This window comes from Bubalus kerabau, chromosome 21 (assembly GCF_029407905.1).
Source record: "Bubalus kerabau isolate K-KA32 ecotype Philippines breed swamp buffalo chromosome 21, PCC_UOA_SB_1v2, whole genome shotgun sequence".
In the NCBI taxonomy this organism is placed as follows: domain Eukaryota; kingdom Metazoa; phylum Chordata; class Mammalia; order Artiodactyla; family Bovidae; genus Bubalus; species Bubalus kerabau.
Window position 1 is genome coordinate 60,933,161 of NC_073644.1, and position 25,757 is coordinate 60,958,917.

General features: G+C 42.4%; 1 protein-coding gene and 1 long non-coding RNA gene across 5 annotated transcripts in view; one reads left to right on the forward strand and one right to left on the reverse strand.

Moving 5' to 3' along the window:
• Positions 1-25,757, forward strand: part of MALT1 (MALT1 paracaspase) — a 65,157-nt gene that overhangs the window by 20,903 nt on the left and 18,497 nt on the right. For 2 of the 4 annotated variants that reach the window (XM_055559681.1, XM_055559683.1), the window contains exons 3-10: positions 4,154-4,275; positions 8,378-8,537; positions 10,046-10,224; positions 10,649-10,745; positions 11,418-11,450; positions 14,864-14,890; positions 16,770-16,802; positions 24,422-24,625. In XM_055559681.1, coding sequence (XP_055415656.1) covers positions 4,154-4,275; positions 8,378-8,537; positions 10,046-10,224; positions 10,649-10,745; positions 11,418-11,450; positions 14,864-14,890; positions 16,770-16,802; positions 24,422-24,625 — 855 coding nt within the window. The remainder of the gene's footprint in view (positions 1-4,153; positions 4,276-8,377; positions 8,538-10,045; positions 10,225-10,648; positions 10,746-11,417; positions 11,451-14,863; positions 14,891-16,769; positions 16,803-24,421; positions 24,626-25,757) is intronic. The other 2 variants (XM_055559682.1, XM_055559684.1) reach the window with 1 other exon arrangement.
• Positions 11,387-16,299, reverse strand: LOC129636273 (uncharacterized). Its single transcript, XR_008706846.1, has 3 exons — positions 16,163-16,299; positions 13,783-13,904; positions 11,387-11,524 (listed from the first exon to the last, which is right to left on the reverse strand). It is a non-coding gene; the product is annotated as an uncharacterized LOC129636273 (long non-coding RNA).

Here is a 25,757-nt window from a genome sequence, read left to right on the forward strand (position 1 = left end):
GCAGGGAATCTTCACCAAGGTAAATTCTGAAGCACTGTTGTGGCGCAAGACACACTCCTTCCAGTAAGAGAGACTCGCTCTGGCGAATATAGGGTTAGCGTGGGAAACACATTAAGGATCCCCAGAACACTGGGACTTCCCTGCCAGTCCAGTGGTTGAGACTCTGCTCTCCAATGCAGGGAGTGCCCGCTTGGTCCCTGGTTGAGGAACTAAGATCTCACATGCTGTGCGCTCAGTTCTGTCCAACTCTTTGCGACCCCACGGACTGTAGCCCACCAGGCTCCTCTGTCCATGGACTTTTCCAGGCAAGAATACTGGAGTGAGTAGCCATTTCCTCCTCCAGGGGATTTTCCCAAACCAGGGATGGAACCTGCGTCTCCTGTGGCTCCTGAATTGGCAGGCAGGTTCTTTACCACTGAGAGCCACCTGGGAAGCCAGATTGCCCATGCTTCAGGGCCCCAAAAAAAGAATCACTGGAAAATGATGATGTGTGAGCTGACGAATGTATCCATTAACTTATTGTGGCAAGCATTTCACAATGTATAACTAGTAAACCATCGTGTTGTACCCCCTAAATATATGCAGTTTTTGTCCGCTATTCTTCAGTAAAGGTGGAAGGAAAAAGATCACTGGGATAATCAAAGGCTTAAAAGAGTTTTAAAGCCTAGGAAAACATAGGTTTGCATCCTGGTTCTGCCATTTTACAGTGAGAAAAAAATTAGTCCTGGGGAGGTTAAATAATTTACCCAAGGTAACTCGGATGACTTTATGGAAATGACTTAAGTTTATTTCTCCTCATTGTAACATTGATCTAATTACCATGGTTATTTTGAAGGTTAGAAATCAAAATGGCAGGCAGATATAAAGCAGCCAGAAAAGCGCTGCTGTAGTCATTTTTATTACTATAATACACATTTGTTCAGCAAATATGTGTTGAACACCCACTGTTCCACTGTGCCAAGCACTGTTCTAGGCATCAGGTGAACCGATGACTAAGACAAGAACCTCTGATTGAGTCTGTGAGACAGTAAGAAACGAGACTTCAGGTGATGGGTGCAGTGAAGCCCACAAAGCTGGGAGACTATCATAGAGAAAGAGGGTGGGGGCTTACCCATCAAGAGACCTTTCCCAGAACTGCTGAAGACCTGGATGTAAAAATTGTCTGCCATGAGACACTAGGGGTCAGGGGAGAAATCCGGCAGAGAACTGGGAAGCAAAAAGGCAGGAAAGAGCTTGTCTTCTGGAGGAAAGAAGTCTGCATCACTGGAGCGTGGTGGGCAAGGAGCCGGCAGGACGAGGGCAGAGGGGTCCATTCACAGAGGGCCTCGTCGGCCACATAAGGAGCTTGGGTCATATTCTAGGTGCAGTCGGAGGTCCAAAGAGGGTTTTTAATCAGGAGAGCTGTGGATCAATTTGTTTTAAAAAGATATTGAGCTGCTGTTTGGAAGTAAGGAAAGAACATTAGCAGATTGTGGCAACAGTCAGGAAGGACGGTGGCTTGGATTGAGATCACGGCGTGGGAGGTGGTGAGACGTGGGAAAGCCTAGCTGATAGGACTTGCAGCTGAATTACGCTTGAAGAAGGGAGTGTGCGGAGGGTCTGTTGTGAGTCACTGGAGGCCCGGGGCTGGCTGAGGCCTGGTCTGTCCTTCCTGAGACAGGGAAGACTGGGGGGTCTAGGAGGGGCGGAGGCTCTGTGTCCCGAGGGCTTGGGGACAGTACATCTGAGGTGCTATGAGGCACCCTCATTTTAAAGCCAATTTAGCTACAACGCCTAGATTTATAGTTCAAATTTATACTCGTTCCCTTCTGTTGTTTTTGCAACTTTTTTTCTTCCCTCTCTTATCATACTTAAACGTTGGAAATGAGAATCCTTGCGTCTTAAAGTTGTAAGTCGCTCCTGACAGATGAACAGTATATGCGAGCGTTAAAATACAGTGTGTGAATTTTCTGGCTTAAATAAGAGTGCTCATCCCATTTTCTGACTTCAACATATACTTTCCTACTAACATGGATAACAGAATTCAGGAAAGCTGTTACTTCAGCCATCCTGTGCCCAGTTGGCATCCACATAAAGGATGAATGAATATGAAAGCTTTTCCTTGGCAGGAGTTTAAAAATTTTTTTTTTTGAGAGGCTCTGCTGTATTTACTGATTTTCCAGGGTTTCTCCAGACCCTCAGATATGACAGGAATGCAATAAATGTTTACTCGTTTTGGATTTTGGTTTTATTCAATGTCTTTCCTGCATGGATTTCACATGCCTGTTTTGTCTTATATACTGTTCTTCCCCTTGAAAGTTTAGTACCTTTCATGTATTAAGATTGCTGTTCTTTAGGACTGTCTCCTCTTCAGTGGTAATCTTGTTTTGTTCGTTTGCATTACTGGGTTGTAGAAGAAAAAGATATGAGATCATGTTCAGGATATGTGAGGAAAAATAAAAATAGGTGTGGGAAATTATGTTGTATAAGTTTTAATGATTATTTCTCCTTTCTGAAAGCCAGCTGGTCTTCCCAGGTGGTGCTAGTGGTAAAGAAACCGCCTGCCAATGTAGGAGTCATGAGACATGGGTTTGATCCCTGGGTCTGGAAGATCCCCTGGAGGAGGGCATGGCAACCCACTCCAGTTTTCTTACCAGGAGAATCCCATTGCCAGAGGAGCCTAGCGGGCTACAGTCCATAGGGTCGCAAAGAGTTGGACACGACTGGAGCGATTTAGCACAAAAGCCAAGATTTATGTATCAAAACCCTGGCAAGTGTGAAATGTCCTAGCCTTGGTTCCTTTTGTGTCAGTTATCTGCTGCTGCATAACGAATTATCCAAGACCGAGAATTTTCAAATCACCATCCACTGATTATCTCGGAGTTTCTGAGGGCAGGAATCCAGGAGTGTTGAGCCACTGGTTTTGGCTCAGCGTCTCTCATGAGGTGACAGTCCGGCCATCAGCTGGGGCTGCAGCTATCTGAAGGTCCAAATAGGGCTTGGCGATCCTCTCTTCAGATGGTTCATGCACGTGGGTGCTGGCAGGAGGCCCGCGTTGCTTTCCTTACCGCCCAGGCCTCTGCAGAGCCGCGCAGGTGTCCCCGGGACTCTCAGCGGGCTTCCCCAGAGGGAGTGATTGAGAGAGAGGGAGGGGGAGGCGTTCCATTATTGACTCCAGGATTTTTGACAAGAAGCTCCTCTCAGAAGTTTTCCATGTTTGGGGAATTCCCTGGCGATCCAGTGGTTCGATCTCCAGACTTCCACTGCTGAGGCCCCAGGTCAGGGAACTAAGATCCCACAAGCCATGTGGCACACCCCCTACCCCGCAAAAAGAAAAAGTTTTCCAGGTTTTGATGCTGGTAGTCATTTCTCAGATGAGAAATGTTTGTGTCACATGTATCAAATTTTTATGGGGCTCTTCTGTTTCTCTGCCTTTTTGCTTACAGAATAGTTTTATTTTAATACTAAACCATAGCACTGGAATTCTTCCCCCCCACCCAGTGGACCAGTTTTTTTTTTTAAGTCTTTATTGAATCTGTCACAACATTGCTTCCGTTTTATGTTTCATCTTTTCTGGCCAGGAGCCACATGGGATCTCAGTTCCCCCAAGTAGGGGTCTAACGCACATGCCCTGGATTGCAGGGTAAAGCCTTAACCCCTGGACCTCCAGGGAATGTCTTTTGAAGACATTTCAATGGCATTTAAACTCGCACTTGTCTTACAGAAACCATGCCCCTACCTGAGTTGAAGTGCTGACCACACTACTTGTGATCAAGTAGTACCAGAGCTGGCACTGAGCGCACCCTGACTGCTCCCTCAGACAGTTACTAAAGGCACATCCTGATTTCAGAGGCGTTAGGACGTGGAAAAAATATTTCTCAGAACTGAAGAAATACAGTGAAAAGTTTTCTCCCCCAGTCGTCAGGGCTGAGGGGGATGTGGTCGATCAGTCTTCTGCAGGTGAGTTTCTTTCCTCCTGGTTTTACAGAGCCTGGAACTCACAGACTCACCATCTGATGGCGAAGAGATCTGAATAAGTGATTTATAGCAAGAATGAATATGCAGGTTATTTCCAAAATATTTCTGTTTTTGGTTTCAGAAACATAAACAAGGAAAGCCCCTCTTCTCTGATTCTATTTATATAACTTCTTTTTTCTTTCTTTTTTTTTTTAAGGAATAAAGATCACTGTAAACCCCGAATCCAAGGCAGTCTTGGCAGGACAGTTTGTGAAGCTGTGTTGCCGGGCAACTGGACATCCTTTTGTACAATATCAATGGTTCAAAATGAATAAAGAGGTAAATTTAATGTCTTTTAAATGTCTTTTAATTCCTCTGTCAAAAGAAGAGAGATTAATGCTGGGAAAGATTGAAGACATGAGGAGAAGGGGGCAACAGAGAATGAGATGGTTGGATGGCATCACCAACTCAATGGAGCTGAGTTTGAGCAATCTCCACGAGATAGTGAAAGACAGGGAAGCCTGGCGTGCTGCAGTCTGTGGGGTTGCACACAGCTGAGTGAACAACAACAAAAAAGAGAGAAAAAGAAAATTAGTTAACCTTACTGTCTTTAATATATTTATAGGAATTTTGTTAAAGGGCCTGATAGGTCCTTGTTAAAGGGTCAGTGTTATTACTGATGTATTCAATAATCGTTACTTTCTAAGCAGTAATAAGATCAGTTCTGTATTCTGAAAACTGTGGAAAATCAGGAGTACCTGGGGCAAAAATGTTAGCAAACGGGAAACATCACCAATACCTTCTGACATAGATATACAGAATTCTTTACAACAGATTGTTCCAATCATAATCTTTAAGAGGTTTTCAAAGCAGCATGAAAGGCAGTATTGTTTTAAGCATTCCACATAACTATTATATCAAAAGATTTAGGCTTTTATGGTAGTTTCTGAAGTAAAATTCAGGTTGGTAGAAAGAGACATTTGTTCCTTTCGTGAAAGGATTATATCCCTGAGCCACCGAACAAATAATTTAAATTTGCATATTGAAATTGTCTTTTCTTAAACAGTCTTTGAAAGGACTTCCCTGGTGGTCCGGTGGTTAAGACACCAGACTCCAAATGCGTGAGGTACAAGTTCAGTCCCTGGTCAGGAAACTAAGATCCCACATGCTGTGCAGTGAGGCCAATTTTAAAAGTAACGATGATAAAAAAGTCACTAAACATTCTTTGAGCCACTCCGCCGCTGGGGGTTTCTCAGTGGTCCGGCCACGTCAAGCTCCACTCTCGCGAGCTTCTCTCTTCTCCCTCATCCACCCGCCTCCTTGCCTGCCCTCCAGATGGCACCTTGAAACTCCATTATTCTTTGCAGCCTGTGAGTCACATAACCAAACTTTCTTCTCAACTCAACACTAAAACTCCATTTGCAAATCTGAATTTAAGCTCAAGAGTTGTTCCAAAATGACGTTCTTTCCTCTGATGGGGTCACCCTGTGCCTCAGAAGAAGCGTGGGGATTTGTACAGCTTTTAATATCCGTCGCTCACACCCGGGTGAGCCAGGGCAGCTGTGAACCGCAGCGATGGGACTGGGCGGGCACCGGTGGCAGACAGGCCTGTGCTGGGCGCTTGACTGTCAGGAGCCCCTCACATTCCTATCGCTGGGCGTTGAGCGCCTGACTGAGAGGACGCTTTACATGCCTAGGCTCTCAAGGGATGGTAACTGAAGTCACTTTTACCATAGCTTCTCAACTGCGGAGTGGCTTTCATTTCAGTGAATGCCTTTGAGGAAGAAATCATGGGCAGATCTTACTATGGTAAGTAGTGGGTTGGCCAAAGAGGTCGTTTGGGTTTTTCCATAAGGTGTCACAGGAAAACCCCAAGGAGCTGTTTGGCCACCCCGTACATCACGTGTGAACTGTGTCCTGATTTTGAGAAGGGGAGAAACTGAGGAGAAGAGGCGTGCCCACTGGATTTGAAGAGCTGTGATGGGTTCTAAGGCTCTCACAGTCGAGTTCTGTCTCAACCCTTAGATTCATAGTCTGTTACAGGAGGCATTCGTCTCACGACCACTTGTGGGGCACCTGTCCGGGTTCTAAGGCCTGGATGGTGAAGCCCGACACCCAAGGGCCCTGCCCCCTCCTCTGGGGACAGACAGGGAGCCAATGAGATAACTGTGAGTTAAGAGCTGTAGAAGATAAGCAGGGTGAGACCAAGGGAGACGACACTCAAGGTCTTAAACAGGAGAAGTAACGGGAGGCTTTATGTTCCTAAAACACCAGCATGCTGCTTCCTTTTAGTATGTGTTTATTTCTCTGCACTGGGTCTTAGTTGCAGCATGTGGGACCTAGTTCCCTTACCAGGGATCGGACCCAGGCCCCCCGCACTGGGAGAGCAGAGTCTTAGCCCCTGGACCACCAGGCAAGTCCCCCAACTTCGCTACTTAAATGGAAGCAAGAGCATAACAAAAAGACCAGTTACCTAATGCCTACACTAGACTGGAAATAGCAGTAGTGTGAGCTCGGACAGGGCAGGGGAGACAGAGCAGCGTGGGTGCGTTGCTTTATTTTAGAGACAGGGCTCATCAGATCTGGTGGGCTAAATGGGGAGCCCGAGGGGAGAGGCACAGAGCTCAAGGATGACCCTAGATGTTTCACTCCAGCCTCTGGGGACCTCTTATATACTGAGGTATTGGAGATTGGGAGAGGAAGAGATTCAGGGTGAAAAGTCAAGAGTGTGGTTTCAGACCCATGAAGTTTGACGTGCCTATTCATGTCTGAATGCATCTAAGTCAGCTTGGATACCCCCTGAGGCAACACTGAAAGTGTGTATAGCAGAGGAGGCAGCAGTAGAGAGACTAAGAAGAATTCGCAAGAGAAGACAGAGCATGACCAGGAGAGGATGGTCGGAAGCCCCTGGGAAACTATTTCAGGAAGAAAAGGGTGGTCAGCATTTCCAGTGCTGCTGAGAGGTGTACGGGTCCAGGGCAGGATGTGTAGGATTTTGTTTGTTTGTTTGTTTAAGATATAAAGGTACTAGAGGATGTTTTTGAGAGTGCTCTAATAAAAGAGATGCTAAAGTAGAGAAAATTGAAGGAGCAAGTCCAGAGGGGATCAAATTGTCAGAGAGGAAAATACTTTTCCTCTGCCGTCTCATGTTCTGTCCCTGGGAGCCAGTGAATCAACTGACAGAATACAGATTGAGAAGAGAAAATTTATTCATGTGGGAACTTACAAAAGCAGTAGTTCCATGCTGGGTTAAAGTTACAGAAAAGGGATGAGAAAGAAAGAGCCTCTACAGGAAGAAACATGGGTTTCTTTAGTAAATACGTACAGAGGGGTTTCTGGGAGAATAGAGAAGGAAATGGCAACCCACTCCAGTGTTCTTGCCTGGAGAATCCCAGGGACGGGGGAGCTTGGTGGGCTGCCGTCTATGGGGTTGCACAGAGTCGGACACGACTGAAGCGACTTAGCAGCAGCAGCAGCTGGAAGAGGAGAGATTCCTATCTGAAGTCAGTGGCTGAGAGGAGTGGGGTTGCTGGAGAGAGGAAGTACCCAGGACTGTTCTAGCAGGAAAGTAGACTAGGTGGGTTCGTGTGGGAGGGTGGGCAGGCAGTGCTCAGGGCAGTCTCCATCCCAGCTGTCAGATCCTGAGCAAAACGGTCTTGCTCTGGTGCTGGTTCTGAGAAGAGAGCGAGCTGAATTCAGTTGGTTGGGACTTGGAGGGGGGAATGTGTTAAAGTCCTTTGCAAGGGGGCCCCTGTATAAGGAGGCACCTAGTGAAACCTTGGCAATATGCCAGAGTTGGATGGTGGTGGTAAATTGATGGGAGCAGCTGAGATGACCCAAGCCCGGGAGGAAGGCTTGGGATGCCCCTGAATGGCCAGTCCTTCCTGTCACCAACACGCTTCCCATAGCTCTTCACTTCCCAGGCCTTAGGAGAAGTGTGCCGTCAAGGCCTCTACCCTCCGATAGAATTCTGCAGGTGAGAGACTGGGGTCTCAGGGTAAAACTTGCTCATATGCTCGCAGCTAATTTGATCAGAGCTGAGATGTGCAGCCAGGCCTGACTTTCCGTGATCTCTTTACTTCTTCATTGTATGGCTACTGAGCTCATAAATGTTGTGGTTCTCAAGCCTGTAAATACTAATGATCAAACAATTTTAAAGGACAGAATAGACACTTGACTGTTGGTGAGTTTTTGAACGATATATGGGATAGAGCTTAACTGTCTGGTTAACAGATTTGTAAAAGACTGGATCTCAATGACTTCAGTCCTAAATTATTCAACATGTTATCGTTTGCTTCTTAAGGAACAGAAATTTTAGAACGAGGAGAAAAAAGATACACTTTTCAAAGCTCCCAGGAAATCATACATTTTGCACAGCACAGTTTATAAGGTGTATTTTGATGAGTCATTCACTTTTATCCTCTTGTTGATTCTTTCACAGATTCCAAATGGAAACGCATCTGAACTTGTTTTTAACACAGTGCATGTAAAAGATGCAGGCTTTTATGTCTGTCGAGTTAATAATAATTTCACCTTTGAATTTAGCCAGTGGTCACAGCTGGATGTTTGCGATGTCACAGAAGTAACAGAAAGCTTCCAGAGTAAGTGATAAATTGGGTGCTGGGATGGGAATTGCCTCTTTTGAATTTTACTTTAAATGTTTGCTTTTAAATCATTTCAAAGTATCAAAGCCAGTACTCACCCAATATAATGTATATGTGCTTCCCCCGGTGTAATGTCACCAGTCGTTGAGATTCTATCCCATGTGCTTTGATTCTTTTTCTGTATGGATGGATGGACAGACAGACAGACAGACAAAGAGAGACATGCAGATGTTTGGGGATAAAATGACCTTTCTCAATCTGGCCCTGCTGCCTACCTCTGAAAACTTGCCACCTTTCATGGGTCTGAATGTTGTGGTCTCTGATTTTGGAGGAGAAAAGAAATCTAATGCAATCTTGGTCACTTTTGAGTTCCTTTCTATACTGTGTTTTTTTCTCCCAAACTATTTATTGTATTACTCCTAAAAAGTTGTGTCATGGAATAAAGTCCGTCTGTAGAGTTGATCCTGGCGTGGCAGGGCTTACAGTGTATCAGTCACTGCAATGCAGCCTTCCATCCAGCCAGTTTTCCACTCTTTGCCTGTCCGCTTTTTAGTTCAATAACCAGTATTGATCAAGGAAGAACCCCAAGGTCTTCTGAAGAGTAGCCATCAGGTATTATTTTATTTATTCACACACACAGTCAAGAACCATGTTTGTCGTTTTTGCCAGACAAACAGCATGAGGGAAACTTTTGTTACCAATTGTGTCTTCCATTCTTCTTCTCAGTTTAGCTTTTCCCACACCTGAATAAAGTCTCTAGAAATAGTCATGATTAATTAAGAGAGTGGTTTATATTTTTTTAGAATATTTCTGTGCATGTAATGAACTTTCATGTTTATGAATAGAATATTGTTCATTCAACAAATATTATTGATCACCTGCAATGTGCTAGACACAGAATTTCATTGTTACCACATCTCATTGACAAGCCCTCTTTCCTCAAGGCTCTTAAAGACTGACAGATGAGCCTTCAATAAAAAATGCTTTCTGATATCTGCCTTGGAAAGAAATGCTAGGGATAACCCATCCATATTTATTCAGTGCTAATTGCAAAACTCCTGATTTCAAGAAGGCAAGTTAAATCAAACAGCGGAACATAGAACTTTCTGTTTTTAACATGAATGTCACTCAAGATGTTAAGTCCTTTGCTCTACCAAACATGGCTAAGCACATTTAGAAACCATGTGAACTATTTTCCCCTCTTGAATATATAGTGCATGCTAATACTTTGAGAAGTTCTGCAGTAAAGAAATCTGTCTAACTTTGTTTAACCCAGAATGTTCTAAACTTATTTGTCCATAGCATCCTTTTATCCATAGAACATCTCTTAATATTTCTAAAAGTGCAACAGTTTTCTGAAATATCGTTTGGGAGATTCTATTAAAGATCGTGGGGAAAAAAAAATGTAGGATGAACTTGAAAGCATTTTTTTTTAATTTAAGTTTTAAAAGGTTTTTTTAACTTAAGAGCTTTTATGTTCATTGCTATTTTTCTTTTAATTTAAGGCAGTTGGGATGGCATCTCTGAATCCAAGTTGCAAATCTGTGTTGAACCAAAGTCCCAAAAGCTGATGCCTGGCAGCACGTTGATCTTACAGTGTGTGGCTGTCGGAAGCCCCATTCCTCAGTACCAGTGGTTCAAAAACGATTCACGATTAACACACGAGACAAAAAAGCTATACATGGTAGGAAGTTGGTCTCGGGGACATTTGGGGTGGTTAATATGGAAATAAATAGTATAATGAAAAATCACAGTGAATAGTGATTCATATTTGGGGTGTTTTCAAGTTTTTTTTTTTTTTCAAGATCTTTATTATCCAGTATTAATTGATTCTTATATTTACAAAAGGGCTAGAACACCATGCCAGCCCATATGTAAGTGCTTACCTGAAAGGTGTCAACTAGTATCGCATCAGACTCACTACCGTTAGATTCATTGTATTATTTGCTTGCTAATACTTGACCTAATGTAATGAATGGAAAAAATGGAGGAAAGTCTGCAATGTTCAGTTTTGTAGGGTTTAAAAAAATAATAATAATTTTCTCCAAGCCATTTTAAATTAAAATTAAAGAGTCAGTCAATATGTGCATGTTCTGATACTGATTTAGGTACCTTATGTGGATTTGGAGCATCAAGGAACCTACTGGTGTCGTGTATATAATGATCGAGAGAGTCAAGACAGCAAGAAAGTAGACGTCATCGTAGGTAAGCAGTACCACTCAGGGTTCTGACCAGTGGAGCTATATAAGATGAAGTATACTGAGCAGTGGAAATTTTATTCACCCGTTCTATTTAATGGTATGTTAAGCATCTGGAATTATTTTTGCTTAAATAGAAATTTGAGAGAATGCATCCTAAATTCATAATGAGGATTCACACATAAAGAACAGAAAAGAACCAAAAAAGATTATTTATTTAGATCTTTTTAGTTTTTTATAGTTTATATTAAACATTTATGGCAAAAAAAAAAAAGAAAATAAATAAATAAAATAAAAAAAAAAACACACACAAAAAAAAGAAAAAAAAAAGAAAAAACATTTATGGCAAAAAATGTATTCCGAGCTTTAGCTAAAAAAAACCCTGGGTTTAATGGAAAAAGGTTTTTAATAAAACATTATTAAAGAAACAAACATCACAGACATATGCAGAATGATTATTAATCAACAGTGCCACTTACGAAATACATAATTTGGGAGTTGGTTCTGTTTCAGCTTCATGCATGTAGTGATGTTGTTAATAGTAGGAGATACTGATGCAATTGATACGTATGTTGGTTTGCCAACATGTTTCTATGATATTTATCTCTGTTTGCTTGATGGCCGCCCTTCCTAAGATCATGAATCACAATGTATTCACATTTGTTTTCTCTGGAACAAGGAAGAACAGATGAGGCAGTGGAATGCACTGAAGGTAGCGTAATCCTTTGGTTTGAAAGCACGTATCCTGCATGCTGGTTCATCTTGGGATTGGTGGAGTGCCCTGGCCTGCCGAGTGCAGTGATGGAAAAAATACTAGCTATAAGAAAAGACTTTAATGCAAGGGGGCTGTATCTTAGTCTTCAAGGGTTCATAAATTGCTCCAGACACTATTCAATTGACACATTATTAAAATAACTAATTTCCAACAATATCTTATGGATAGTGAGCAGTGTGATTAATTCTTAATGTTCATTTTTGTCTTCATAAAATTTAAAAAAATACATGGCTATCCTGTCATGGATAGTTGTTTAGATTATTTTATCTATCTGTTTGCCATGATAAAATGCCTCTCAAATGCAAACGTAATTTCTATAACAGTTTCAGGACTGGAGATTTATTGTTTAATGCATTTTTTTATGTAATAATAAGTATTCTGTTTTAATATAAGTTTATAAGATCCATTCTTTGATGTTATAAGACTATAGATTAAGGTATCATGTCGCCTTTACCATACTACACAGAGAACTGAAAGTTATTTTAACATAAATTCCGAATTTTTTTTGATTAACCAAAGCCTTGTACATAAGTTGTAATGAATAAATTTTAAAACTTAAGTTACCTGCCCCTGGTGTGGTGTCACACTGTTTTGCAAAATGAGATTTGTGGATAGCAAAGTATTTTTTCAATTTCTGCCTCTTTAACCTATTATAAACATCTTTGGCTCTACTTGGGCAAAGTAAGAAAATAATGTCACCTCTTATGTTTCTTGGTTTCCCTGTCCTTTGTATTGCTATGGTGTCACTCTGAAGTTCTGAAATTACTATTTTCATCCCAATCATAGTTGCCGACAAGAATTCTCTAGCATAAGGGTGCACTGTAATCCTGTGGTCTGTGGGCCCTGCATGAGGGAATCTTTGTAAAGAGATCCTAAGCAGACTCCTCTTCCTTCTTTTTCACCTAATTGCATGATTTTTAAAATCCCCTAACGCTGCAGACCTCTAAGAAAAAGAGTGAACTAGCATCTCTGGTTTCAGGGCGATGCATGTCGGTTGCCTCCTAGCTGCTTTTTTACCTGCAAGAATCTCCCTACAATTTTGCAGCGGTGAACACGCTACTAGATAATAATTTTCAAATAAATCTGTTATGAAATTACTCCCAAAATTTCAGATGGAAAAATTAGATCCAACTTTTCTTTCTAAAAAAGTCTGCAGCGTTGAGGCATTTTGTAGTTGGTGGATGGGCACGCAGCAGCGATGTCCTACAACATACCTTATCTTTTTTTACCTGTAGAACCTGATGTGATCTGTTTCATTTTATGTGCTTTGTTACAGATCCCTGATTGGGACAGAGGGTAGGAGTTCAATAGGTGGGACTCAGGGTTTCTTTTTAAGGGCAGTGAAAACACTCTGCCAGTTGTAGTGGTGAATACATGCGTGCAGGTTTTAGATCATTTAGGAGGTCAGAGGAGGGGAGGCCCAGGATGGAATGAGAATACGACAAAAAACCTAAACCTGGACTTCTCAGGTGGTCCTGCGGTTAAGAACCCACCGGTCAATGCAGGGGACACAGGTCCAATCCCTGGTCCAGGGAGATCCCAGATGCCTTGGAGCAGCTCAGCCTGTGTGCCACGACTGCTGAGCCTTGCCCTAGAGCCCATGAGCCACACCAGAGAAAGCCCTTGCGCAGCAATGGACGAAGACACAGCACAGCCGGATGATAAGAATCTGAGCCTCACTGACTATGGGATGGAAGAACAGGTGCTGGCCTGAGTACCTGGGAAGGAGTGAACACAGAAGACGGAAGAAATTGTACATGACCCCATACTCTAGCAAATACCACTGTGTAGTTGGTTTTATATCACAGAAATTACTGCACATTTTATGAGTAGTATAGCATTTGTAATTTATTGTGAATGTTAACTTTTATCTTCATAAAATTTGTAAAGGAAAAATAGGTAACTGTAATGTCAGGTATTTGCTTAGATGATTCTCTCCCTCCATTAGCCAGAAGCTGTGTGCTGTGTGTAGTCACTCAGTCTTGTCTGACTCTTTGCAACCCTACAGACTGTAGCCCACCAGGCTCCTCTGTCCATGGAATTCTCCAGGCAAGAATACTGGAGTGGGTTGCCATGCCCTCCTCCAGGGGATCTTCCCAACCCAGCGATCGAACCCATGTCTCTAACATTGCAGGCAGATTCTTTACCATATGAGCCACCAAGGGGCTACAGGTTAACAATTCTGAAACCACAATACCTTTAAAAACACATTCCACCAGTCTAACATCAGATATATCCCGATTTAGAGACATTCTACAAAATACCTTACCTTATTGGTAATCCTCAAAGTGGTCAAGGTTATTAAAAACAAGGAAGGTCTGAGAAACTGTCACAGCAAAGAGAAGCACAAGGAAACACAAGTAAACGTGACGCGGTGTCCTGAACAGGGTCCTGGAACAAAAAAAGAACATTAATGGTTCATTAACTGTGACAAATATGCCTTCCTAACGTCAGAGGTTAAAAATAGGGAAAGTAGGTGGGTGTATGCAGAAACTCTGCACTGTCCTCGAAATAGTTCTGTACATCTTAAACTGTTCTAAACTCGTTTATTTTTAAAAATATCATTTGAGGTTTTTAATTAGTTTCAAGAAGTGTATAGTTGAGGCCATAGACAAACCTGTCTCTTGATTGTTTTTGTCCCCTAATTAGTCTGAACATCTACAAAACTTTGATCAAATTAACGATGAGTCTGTTTAGCTTTTTGTCATTTGATGAACATAGTAATAGCTTAGGAGTCCTAACTGATGTGTCTCCCCTCCTCACAGTGTGCATGACTTCTCATTTAACTGATGTCCACAACAGCATTCTCCCCTCCTCACAGTGTGCATGACTTCTCATTTAACTGATGTCCACAACAGCATTCTCCCCTCCTCACAGTGTGCATGACTTCTCATTTAACTGATGTCCACAACAGCATACTCCCCTCCTCACAGTGTGCATGACTTCTCATTTAACTGATGTCCACAACAGCATTCTCCCCTCCTCACAGTGTGCATGACTTCTCATTTAACTGATGTCCACAACAGCATTCTCCCCTCCTCACAGTGTGCATGACTTCTCATTTAACTGATGTCCACAACAGCATTCTCCCCTCCTCACAGTGTGCATGACTTCTCATTTAACTGATGTCCACAACAGCATACTCCCCTCCTCACAGTGTGCATGACTTCTCATTTAAGGCATTTTAAAAATTCTAACCTGAAAAAAAAAAAAATTCTAACCTGATAAAACATTGTAACATGATTTAATAGCACAGAGTCAACTTCTTTGATCAGTCTTCCTATATGCACTAAATTGGCAGTTAAATTATTTAAAGATTATTTTATCTGTTTTCTCTTATTTTATTTTAGATGAATTGACTAATCTTGGGCATCCTGGTGAGTAATGCAAACATAAAACACTCATTTTAGAGTTCCAGGTTATTGAATGCAGTAACTTAAGAAGACACTAGCAGTATTCTCTTGCTGTAGCAGTACTAGTGGGGGGTTTTCCCTTGATTGACATATCATAATTTAGGGTTGAAATCAGTACGTAACATGAAGTTCAATTTCATGCAAGTGAAAATATTAAAAAGACTCTAAATTGTAAGACTGTAGGGTAGAAAAATAAATATACTGAGGCAATATAAAATATCAGTGTATTTCTCTATCATTGTGAATGACTATAAATAAAGAAGGCAGCTAAATGGAGAAGTGCATGAAATTAATTTGAGAGCCGAGAAAGAGTGACAGGAGTTACACTTCTGAGCTCTCCAGACCCCTGGGTCCCCGTTCAGAGCTGCTCGGACATTGAACGTGTCTGAACCAGTTGGGGGGTGTCTGTATCTGAAGTAAAACCACTGTCAGTGGGGACTGTTGGCGCTCTGCAGACGAGTGGTTGGTCATTGGCCATGAAGAGACTGATAGTTGGCAGGAATATTCATCATTCTTTGGCCAATTTTGTGAGAACCGATTTCTGAACAAGTTAAGCTAAAGAGCAGGCTTGCCTGAGATGAAAGGCATAGTAATCGTGAAGGCAGAGGGCATGAGTCCGAAAGGCACTGAGGGAACCTCTGTTTGAAAATGAAACCTCGAGAGAGTGGGGTCAGACAGGAGCTACATCAGTTAGTATTTGTAGCGATCCCTCTTACTTCTTGATGTGTTATTTCTCGTTGTCACCCCATAACTAATTTCCTTAGTTTTGTGCCTGTTTCATTACTAAACATCTCTTTTTGTGAGCGATGGTTTGGCTGTGCTGATTACTATAAGCCCGTGAGACAAAGCAGAAGGGCCCTGTTACCAGGGTGTCATTCCTGCTGGGCCAGCCTCGAGCTCCAGGAAACCTCCGTGAGATTTGCTTCAGACACTCAAAACTAAGTGATGTTGGAATAGCCATCCTCGTCTTGTAGCTGATTGCTTCTCTTGACTTGGTTAGAATTCCCCTTTTCCTAAATGTGTCTGTTATTTCATGCTCTTCAGTGAGCATCATGAAAAGCTATTTCAGGAAAACTTTTGCATACCAACAGCACTAAGCTTCTGAAATTTCCCCGACCTTTTTCATTATATCCCTGCTCCCCAAGAATTAGAAACACCAAAGCATGTAAGAAAAAATTGAATATACTTTCAGTGGACTCTTAGAGCATATATATTATTAAAAATGCAAACATTTACCCTGTCTATAGCAAGAGACACATGACCATCTGAAGTCCATCTTCCCCAGCGTGTCTTCCTGCATGGTCCCTGAGAGTTGGAGGTATTTCATATTATGTATAGATGATGGCAAAGAGCATGACCATGGAATGATATCTCCTAGCTTGCTAACGCTGGGCAAGTGACTCAGTCTTTTTCTGTCTCAGACTCCTTACTTATATAATGGAGATAATAACAGTATATACCTCACAAAGTGTGGTTGTTAAAATCAGTTATATTTACAACACATGCAACAGTCCCAGGCCAGCATTCAGTAAATGTTAACCGTTCCTGCTGCTCTTCATGGCCACCAGCAACTGTTTTCAAGCTGTAATTTCTACCTAACATGTTAAAGAGAATCACCCTCAGCTGTAGCAATCTGTTACCAGAGCCATTCCCTGCCCCTGATTCCAGCTCCCATCCAGGTACAAGCTTTTAATCAGGAACCTGGAAACCTCAAAACCATGAACCAGCTGTAACCACTCTGCCTTTCGCTGTGCTGCCGATGGGACTGGCACTGTTTGCTCTAACCCCGGAGATGTGTCATGGGGACCAACTCGCTTATCTTTTTGTTTTTATCTTTCTGTAGATAATCAAGAGCAAACAGTTGACCAACCTTTGGGTAAGTAGAGCTTTAAAACGCTTGAAAATGAAAGTGTTAGTCACTCAGTTGTGTCCCCCTCTTTGTGACCCATGGACTATAACCCTCTGGGCGCCTCTGTCCATGGGATTCTCCAGGCAAGAATACTGGAGTGGGTAGCAGTTTCCTTCTCCAAGGGATCTTCCTGATCCAGGGATCTAACCCAGGTCTCCTACATTTCAGGCAGATTCTTTACCATCTAAGCCACCAGGAAAGCCCCGTAACCAAATATAATTGTAGCATACAACTCTTTTATGGGGATTATGAAGGGATTTGAGACTTTTAAAATTGACAACTTGTATAAATATTTGAATAACATGTTTTATTTTGGATATTTATAAAAGAAATTATAGAATAGGAGACTTTGAAAAGATTGAGGGACTTCCCTGGTGGTCCAGTGGCTAAGACTTCACGCTCCCAATGCAGAGGGCCTGGGTTCAATCCCTGGTCAGGGAACTAGATCCCACATGCTGCAACTGAAAGTTTTCTTGCTACTACTAAGACTCATCACAGCCAAATAAATACATTTTTTTAATAAGGTAAATAAAAAGATTGTGAATTCAAAAAATAAATAAATAGATAAAAAGATTATGAATTCAGTTTCTGAGACCAGGTCAGCTTCTGTGGAGTGATTTCTGGTTTGGCAATGTGCAAAAAAATAAACATAAAAGCAGAAAGAAGCATGTGTAGGTCACACAGAAGCGACTAATACTGTATCTTGGTGGGGTTAGAGGTTAGGAAAGCACCTGAGAGGTCGCTATAGCAGTTCTGCATGTTGAAGGATGAATAGGAGAAGGGCCTTCCAGACAGAGGAAACGTGAAATCCTAAAGAAAGGTCGTAGAGAAAGAAGACAGGGTGTCTGTTGTATTGGGGAAGTTGCGAGTAACACACCATGCCCGCAGGGCGGCAGTCCTCAGCCTTTTTGGCACCAGGGACCTGTTTCGTGGAAGACAGTTTTCCCATGGACTGGAGGTGGGGGCATGGTTTGGGGATGATTCAAGCACATTACGCTTATTATGCACTTCATTTCTATTATTATTACATCTGCTGCACCTCAGATCATCTGGCATTAGATCCTGGAGGTTGGGGACCCCTGCTCTAGAGCAGGAAGAGCAGGAACTTAGAGAAGCAGATTAAGACCAGGTCGTGAGGAGCCCCATTTCTCAGACAAGCCACTGGAAGGAAGCTCTGAAAGAGGGGTGAGCTTGTCCCTCCAAAAGACCAGTCTTGTATCAATGTATAGAAAATGAACTGGAAGGGAGACATTGTTTAAGTTAAGAGAAAAACTGAGAGTGTTGCAATAGTCCAGATAAAGAAATGATGAGACTCTAAGCCAGGCTAGTACCAAGTCAATGCAGAAGACAGAACAGGTTCAGGACACCTTGAGATGATGGGGTCGGTTGTCATCACCTCACTCTAGGGTACAAAAATACAGAGGTGTCACCATGCCTGCTCAGATTCTTACTTGGGCCACTAGGCAGGTGGTCATACAGCCCACTGAGTTAGAGAGCACAAGATCAAAAGCAAGATTCAAACCGCAGCGGACTCTTATTTTGGCCTAACCAGTTTGAGGTGTTTGTGTCTTGTCTAGGCAGAACACAGCAGGCATTTGCACACGTGGGTCTGGAACTCTAAGGAGAGGCCAGGCTCAGAGACACCGGCAGGAGCATCGTCAGCATGGAGGTGAAGGCTGACAGCACGGAGGGGAGCTTCCATGGGACTGTTCAGGCTGTGGAGAAAGGGCACTAACTGCGGGAGGGGTCCTGCACGGTGGCTTCAGACAGAATCAGCTGTCACTGATCAGACAGGTTTATAAGTTCTCTCAAAAATGGTAGCTTTAGAGTGACAGCTGTAGGCTGTGACTAAATAGTAGCTGTCCCCTTAAAGGGGCATATGGCCCCCTGTTTTCCTGTCCTGTAATATTCTCAGTCTACTTCACTCTCTCCTCTTCTCCCCCACCTGTGGTCTCACCAGGTAATTTACTTTCTTTGCACGGTGGCTGAGTCCCCACACCAGAAGCTCTCAGGATTTCTTAAAGTTTAGACCCAGAACTGGCAGAGTGTCCCACTATATTATGCTCAGACAGGGTCACAGGGCAGCCCAGACTCAGATCCAGGGACGGGGGCAGAGTGAGGGGCCACACTGCCTAAGGAGGCCATGAGGGGCTACCCTCGGGGGCCGTCGCTCACCACAGCTAGAAGGGCAGCCGGGACTAGAGTACCAATGGCTTTGTCACCAGACTAAGGAGCTTGGGCTTTATTTTGAAGGATGTAGAAAGACGAAGATCTGACGCATGGGACCAACAAGGACTGTCTGTTCACTCACTCAGATTTGGTGTCAGGGCTCAGTCACCAGTAGATGGCCAGAGGCTCTTTAATTAACAGATGCTGACGGAGCGCTCAGTGTTACCAGGTCCTTCTCCAGCTGCTAATAAACATTAACTCATTTTTGGATGAAACGAGTAGCACACTATTAGAATAATCAGATGTGGAATTGATGGTGTAACTTGTACCAGTGTTTAAGCAATACATTTCATTAAGCTTTAGAAGATGTCTAGGATCATACAGTGAAAATATCTTTCTGAAGTGGTTTTATTCTGTTGCTTAATCAGCTGGTGGCTGTGTTCCCTTTTTCCAGTGAATGGTATGTGTTCAAGAAGTTGTGGGTGGCTCTTACAGTAAATGTTTTTCTACAGAAAGTTTCATTTATTTTTAATCACTTGAAAACCCATCATAAGTTGCTTATATAGTTGTTATTTTGAAGTTTTCTTTGATTCCTCACTCTTATCTCCTCAACTTCAAATTTTACTGTTTCTTTCTCTGTCATGTCTCTGACTTTTTCTTTCCCTTTCTACTACTAATTCCTGGAACCAGACTTTGTCATCTCCTATTTCAGCCACCGCAGTCTACTTCTCTGTTCTAAATCCACCCCAGTTCAACTATCGTTCAGGAACTGTTTTGCAAGTAGAGTGGGCAAGGTAAGTTACTGACCCATCATCTCTGTTACCAAACTCAAGAAGATGCCTCAAGACATTTTAGGAACTAAGCATTAAAATTATCATTGGTTAAGACTCTGCACTTTCAATGCAGGAGGGGCAGCTTCGATCCCTGGTCGGGGAATGAAGATCCCATATTATCACTGGGGAAAAGTTTTTGAAGAGATATGGTCAATTATTGATATATAGATTTTAGGCCCGATGGTTCTCAAGTAGCTAAACCCTTGCATCTATGTACTGTACCAAGTGTCCCTTCCAAACAGATGACAAAAGCAGTGATCTTAGCAGGAGCAGCCTGTATGCTTAGTCTAACAACTGTTTCCTCCCCTCGAAAGACCCCAGTGATTTTTTTCAGTTACATATCTCATAACTTTTTTCTGCCAGTAGAACTTAATGTAGGATATATACTAAATTGTCATAATATCCCACCAAGAAATCTGCTGTGCAACACAGACTCTTTACTCTGAGAATCTCACTGGGAAGCCCCTGGTTGGGGCTACAAAGATGAAAGGCCGGAACCCCAGGCTCCAGCTCCCCTCACTGAGGAGCAGGTTGAACTGAGTCTGAGTCCATCAGTATATTAAGATTGGTTCTGAACTCTGATAGGGTTAATGGGCTCAGAAAACAATGCTCTGAAATATTTCTGTGGATTAGCCACCTAATGTCTTGGTATATAGTGGGTAAATTAGTGTAACAGTACATTTCTAGTTTATTTAAGAAGAAACTTAAAAAAAAAAGGAAATACAGGTGATAATAAATCTTATACTGCCTCCTAATTGAAATCCACCCTGAGTATTCTTAACTTTTTTTTTTTTTTTTGAGTTTTAAAATGAAAGACAGTAGAGGCTTTATGACTGAATTTGCCTATTAAAATAGTCTTGAAAAGTGGCCTTTTCTTTGGAATAGAAGAAATTATCATTTGTACCAGACTTAAAGTCACTTTTATTGAATCAGAAATGTGGCTTAAATGTTGTTTAATTTTTTTCTTAATGTGTGCACTCAAAAGAACAGGCATTTTGCAAGGTATCTCTGAAAATGTGAATATAGAACAAAGATACCAGACCAGGGGAATTCTCTGGCAGTCCAGTAGTTAGGACTCCACACTTTCACTGCTGAGGGCCCGGGGTTCAGTCCCTGGTTGGGGAACTAAGAATGTGCAAACTGCATGGTGAAGCCAAAAAAAAAAAAGTATTTGAGTCTTCTCACAAAGTGGGGTATTTTGCCACTTTGAGGGAGTCACTGTCTTTGAGTTGGTTCTAATTTTTCTCCAGACCTTGTTTAACCCTTGACCTTAGTGTGGAAAAGGAAGAAATTCCAAAGAGATTTTTGGTGACATTCAGTTCAGTTCAGTTCAGTTCAGTCGCTCACTCGGGTCTGACTCTTTGCGACCCCCTGAATCGCAGCACACCAGGCCTGCCTGTCCATCACCAACTCCCGGAGTTCACTCAAACTCACGTCCATTGAGTCAGTGATGCCATCCAGCCATCTCCTCCTCTGTCGTCCCCTTCTCCTCCTGCCCCCAATCCCTCCCAGCATCAGAGTCTTTTCCAATGAGTCAACTCTTCACATGAGGTGGCCAAAGTACTGGAGTTTTTAGCATCATTCCTTCCAAAGAAATCCCAGGGCTGATCTCCTTCAGAATGGACTGGTTGGATCTCCTTGCAGTCCAAGGGATTCTCAAGAGAATTCTCCAACACCACAGTTCAAAAGCATCAATTCTTCAGTGCTCAGCTTTCTTCACAGTCCAATTCTCACATCCATACATGACCACTGGAAAAACCATAGCCTTGACTAGACGGACCTTTGTTGGCAAACTAATGTCTCTGCTTTTCAATATGCTATCTAGGTTGGTCATAACTTTCCTTCCAAGGAGTAAGCGTCTTTTAATTTCATGGCTGCAGTCCCCATCTGCAGTGATTTTGGAGCCCCAAAAAATAAAGTCTGACACTGTTTCCACTGTTTCCCCATCTATTTCCCATGAAGCGATGGGACCAGATGCCATGATCTTCGTTTTCTGAATGTTGAGCTTTAAGCCAACTTTTTCACTCTCCACTTTCACTTTCATCAAGAGGCTTTTGAGTTCCTCTTCACTTTCTGCCATAAGTGTGGTGTCATCTGCATATCTGAGGTTATTGATATTTCTCTCGGCAGTCTTGATTCCAGCTTGTGCTTCTTCCAGCCTAGCGTTTCTCATGATGTGCTCTGCATATAAGTTAAATAAGCAGAGTGACAATATACAGCCTTGATGTACTCCTTTTCCTATTTGGAACCAGTCTGTTGTTCCATGTCCAATTCTAACTGTTGCTTCCTGACCTACATACAGGTTTCTCAAGAGGCAGGTCAGGTGGTCTGGTTTCCTACCTCTTTCAGAATTTTCCACAGTTTGTGGTGATCCACACAATCAAAGGCTTTGGCATAGTCAATAAAGCAGAAATAGATGTTTTTCTGGAACTCTCTTGCTTTTTTCGATGATCCAGCAGATGTTGGCAATTTGATCTCTGGTTCCTCTTCCTTTTCTAAAACCAGCTTGAACATCTGGAAGTTCACAGTTCACATATTGCTGAAGCCTGGCTTGGAGAATTTTGAGCATTACTTTACTAGCATGTAAGATGAGTGCAATTGTGTGGTAGTTTGAACATTCTTTGGCATTGCCTTTCTTTGGGATTGGAATGAAAACTGACCTTTTCCAGTCCTGTGGCCACTGCTGAGTTTTCCAAATTTGCTGGCATCTTGAGTGCAGCACTTTCACAGCATCATCTTTCAGGATTTGAAATAGCTCAACTGGAATTCCATCACCTCTACTAGCTTTGTTCATAGTGATGCTTTCTAAGGCCCACTTGACTTCACATTCCAAGATGTCAGGCTCTAGGTGAGTGATCACACCATCGTGATTATCTGGGTCATGAAGATCTTTTTTGTACAGTTCTTCTGTGTATTCTTGCCACCTCTTCTTAATATCTTCTGCTTCTGTTAGGTCCATACCATTTCTGTCCTTTATCGAGCCCATCTTTGCATGAAATGTCCCCTTGGTATCTCTAATTTTCTTGAAGAGATTCAAGAGGGTATGACTAGGGCTGCCGCACCCTCCTGTTACACCTTCTCCACTGCTTCCTGCTGTTTCCATCACAGATGTAGACCCCAGTGTGTGCTGGACACATCCTGCTGCCAGCCCTCGAGAGAAACCTCAGATTTCTTGTATCACGAACAGTCTCAGGTCTACTTTTAACTCCACCCCCTCTAGCAAGAGTACAGTTCTGAAGACCTCTTAAGCACTAGACTATGCTCAGCCTTCCACAACTCTTTTGGACAAGCTGTATACCAAATAAAACAAGCTGATATATTTAAAGGCACAGGTGTGCATCTTTTTAGGCTTCCCAGGTGATTCAGTAGTTAAAGAATCGCCTGCCGATGCAGGAGATGTGGGTTTGATCCCTGGGTCAGGAAGATCACCCAGAGGAGGAAATGGCAACCGACTCTAGTATTCTTGCCTGGAGAAACCCGTGGACAGAGGAGTCTGGCGTGGCTGCAGGCGATGGGGTCGCAAAGATTCAGACATGACTGAGCACGCAACACGTGGATCTTTTTGCCCCTTACGACAGAAAAGCTCTTTGTATGAGACCACGTCTTTAGCAAAGCCTCAGTTTACTAACGGAGAAGGCAATGGCACCCCACTCCAGTACTCTTGCCTGGAAAATCCCATGGACAGAGGAGCCTGGTAGGCTGCAGTCCATGGGGTCGCTAGGAGTCAGACACAACTGAGCAACTTCACTTTCACTTTTCACTTTCATGCATTGGAGAAGGAAATGGCAACCCACTCCAATGTTCTTGCCTGGAGAATCCCAGGAACGGTGGAGCCTGGTGGGCTGCCGTCTATGGGGTCGCACAGAGTCGGACACGACTGAAGCGACTTAGCAGCAGCAGCAGCAGCAGTTCACTAAGGTCAGAAAATGAACTGCTAAGATAGTCATACAAAAACTCCACACCGCCCTGAGGCAGCCACATCTCATCCAAATGGGAGGTTTTTTTTAAAAAAGAAGCAAAGAGGAGACAGTACAGCAAGAGAAAATAGAGAATGCAGTGTTTGTTAAGCTCTGCTCTCTGTCTTTGGTTTCCCCTCACCTGCTCTGATGGGAACTCTTCTCGTCCCTCGTTTCGGTATTCCTTTTGTTTCTGGCCTCTTCCGTTTTGTTTCTGGCCTCTTCTGTTATCAGTAGAACAGAACTTAATTTGATAGGAACCCAATTCCAAACATTCTTTATTTAAATTTGCTCTAAAAGTCTATACTGAGCATTCTTTCCTTCTGTTATAAATCAGTAAAAGTATTACTGTAATGTTAGTTACTGTTCTGCTTCATGTACAGCTAATATCCTTTGCCTGATTTTCCAAAGCATCAATTAAGTTGAATTTCAGTTGTTTGACTCACCAGTTTCTGTATTCCTCAGTAGAGTGCATTGGTCTACTACATAAAGTGATAGCCTAGCTCTAAAATGAAATGAAATGATGAAATCTTATTTGTAAAGCCTTCTTTTTATTGAGTTTTGTTTTTAAACTTTATATCCTCCTTTAAATGTCTCCCCCTCCTCCTCTTTTTTTTTTTTTTAACAGCAAAGGACAAGGTTGCTCTTTTGATAGGAAATATGAATTATTGGGAGCATCCCAAGCTTAAAGCTCCTTTGGTGGATGTGTATGAATTGACCAACTTGTTAAGACAGCTAGATTTCAAAGTCGTCTCACTGTTGGATCTTACTGAATATGAGATGCGTAACGCCGTGGATGAATTTTTACTGCTTTTAGACAAAGGAGTCTATGGTAAGATACTTACCATCTTCGCTTTTGTTAATTATCCCCTTGTCTTTTTGTTGTACAAGTTAAGTTGAGAATTGAAAAAGAGAAAGGCATGGCAAATGGACTGTTGAAAAGTTTTATTCTTGTAATAGAAGATGGATTTGATCTTCATTCCTTAGTTCCATGTGACTAATTAACTTGATGTCTTTAGTTTCATGTCTCAAAACAGTGTTGTTCTTAGTAGAATTCTCAACCTATCTTACTTGATTTTGTTTCCTTGACTACAAGAGCTACAGTAAAGTTCATTGACCAGATAGCAAATTGTATATTCATATATGTAAAATACTAATATGCATGTGTGTGTGTGGAGTATAAAAAGTTGTACCCGAATGTACATTCCACATGTTTTCTTCCGTTTTCTAACTATTGCGTGGTATTTTCTGGCCTTTTAGTGGGAACTAAAATTTAACAAGGAAATATTGATGAGTGTGACATATGAGAACAATCAGTAAACTAAAGTTCTACCCAGATACAGTTAAAGATGAAAGTGTTAATTGCTCAGTTGTGTCCGACTCTTTGCGACGCAATGGACTATAGCCCTCCAGGCTCCTCTGTCCATGAACTTCTCCAGTCAAGAGTACTGGAATGGGTAGCCATTTCCTTCTCCAGAGGATCTTCCCGACCCAGGGATCGAACCCAGGTCTGCAGCATTGCAGGCAGATTGTTTACCCTCTGAGCCACCAGGGAAGCCCAGGTTAAAGATGGACCTCCACAAGAATACTAACAGTAAATTTTTTTTAATGTTTTTTCTCATTCTTTCATTTAAATATATTAAGAACACCACATTTATGGTAAAGATTTTTTAAAGAGAGAGTATGCTGTCAGTAATAAGCCATTTCTTTGGTGATTTTCTTTTAATGGGCATAGCCACAAGTATGGGAAGCCAGCTGTCACTCTCAGCCTCATTTCTCAGAGTTGTGCTCCCTGCGATGCTGTGTAATAACATCCAGCTGCCAGGAAAGTAACATTTCCAGACCTGCTGTCAGGATGCCATGCTAAACCAAGTTGATTTGGCTTCTATATCTTTCCAGTTACTTTACTTCAATAATTCCTTTATTTAGCCTTTTTACTTCTAATTAGACTAATATGATGAGGC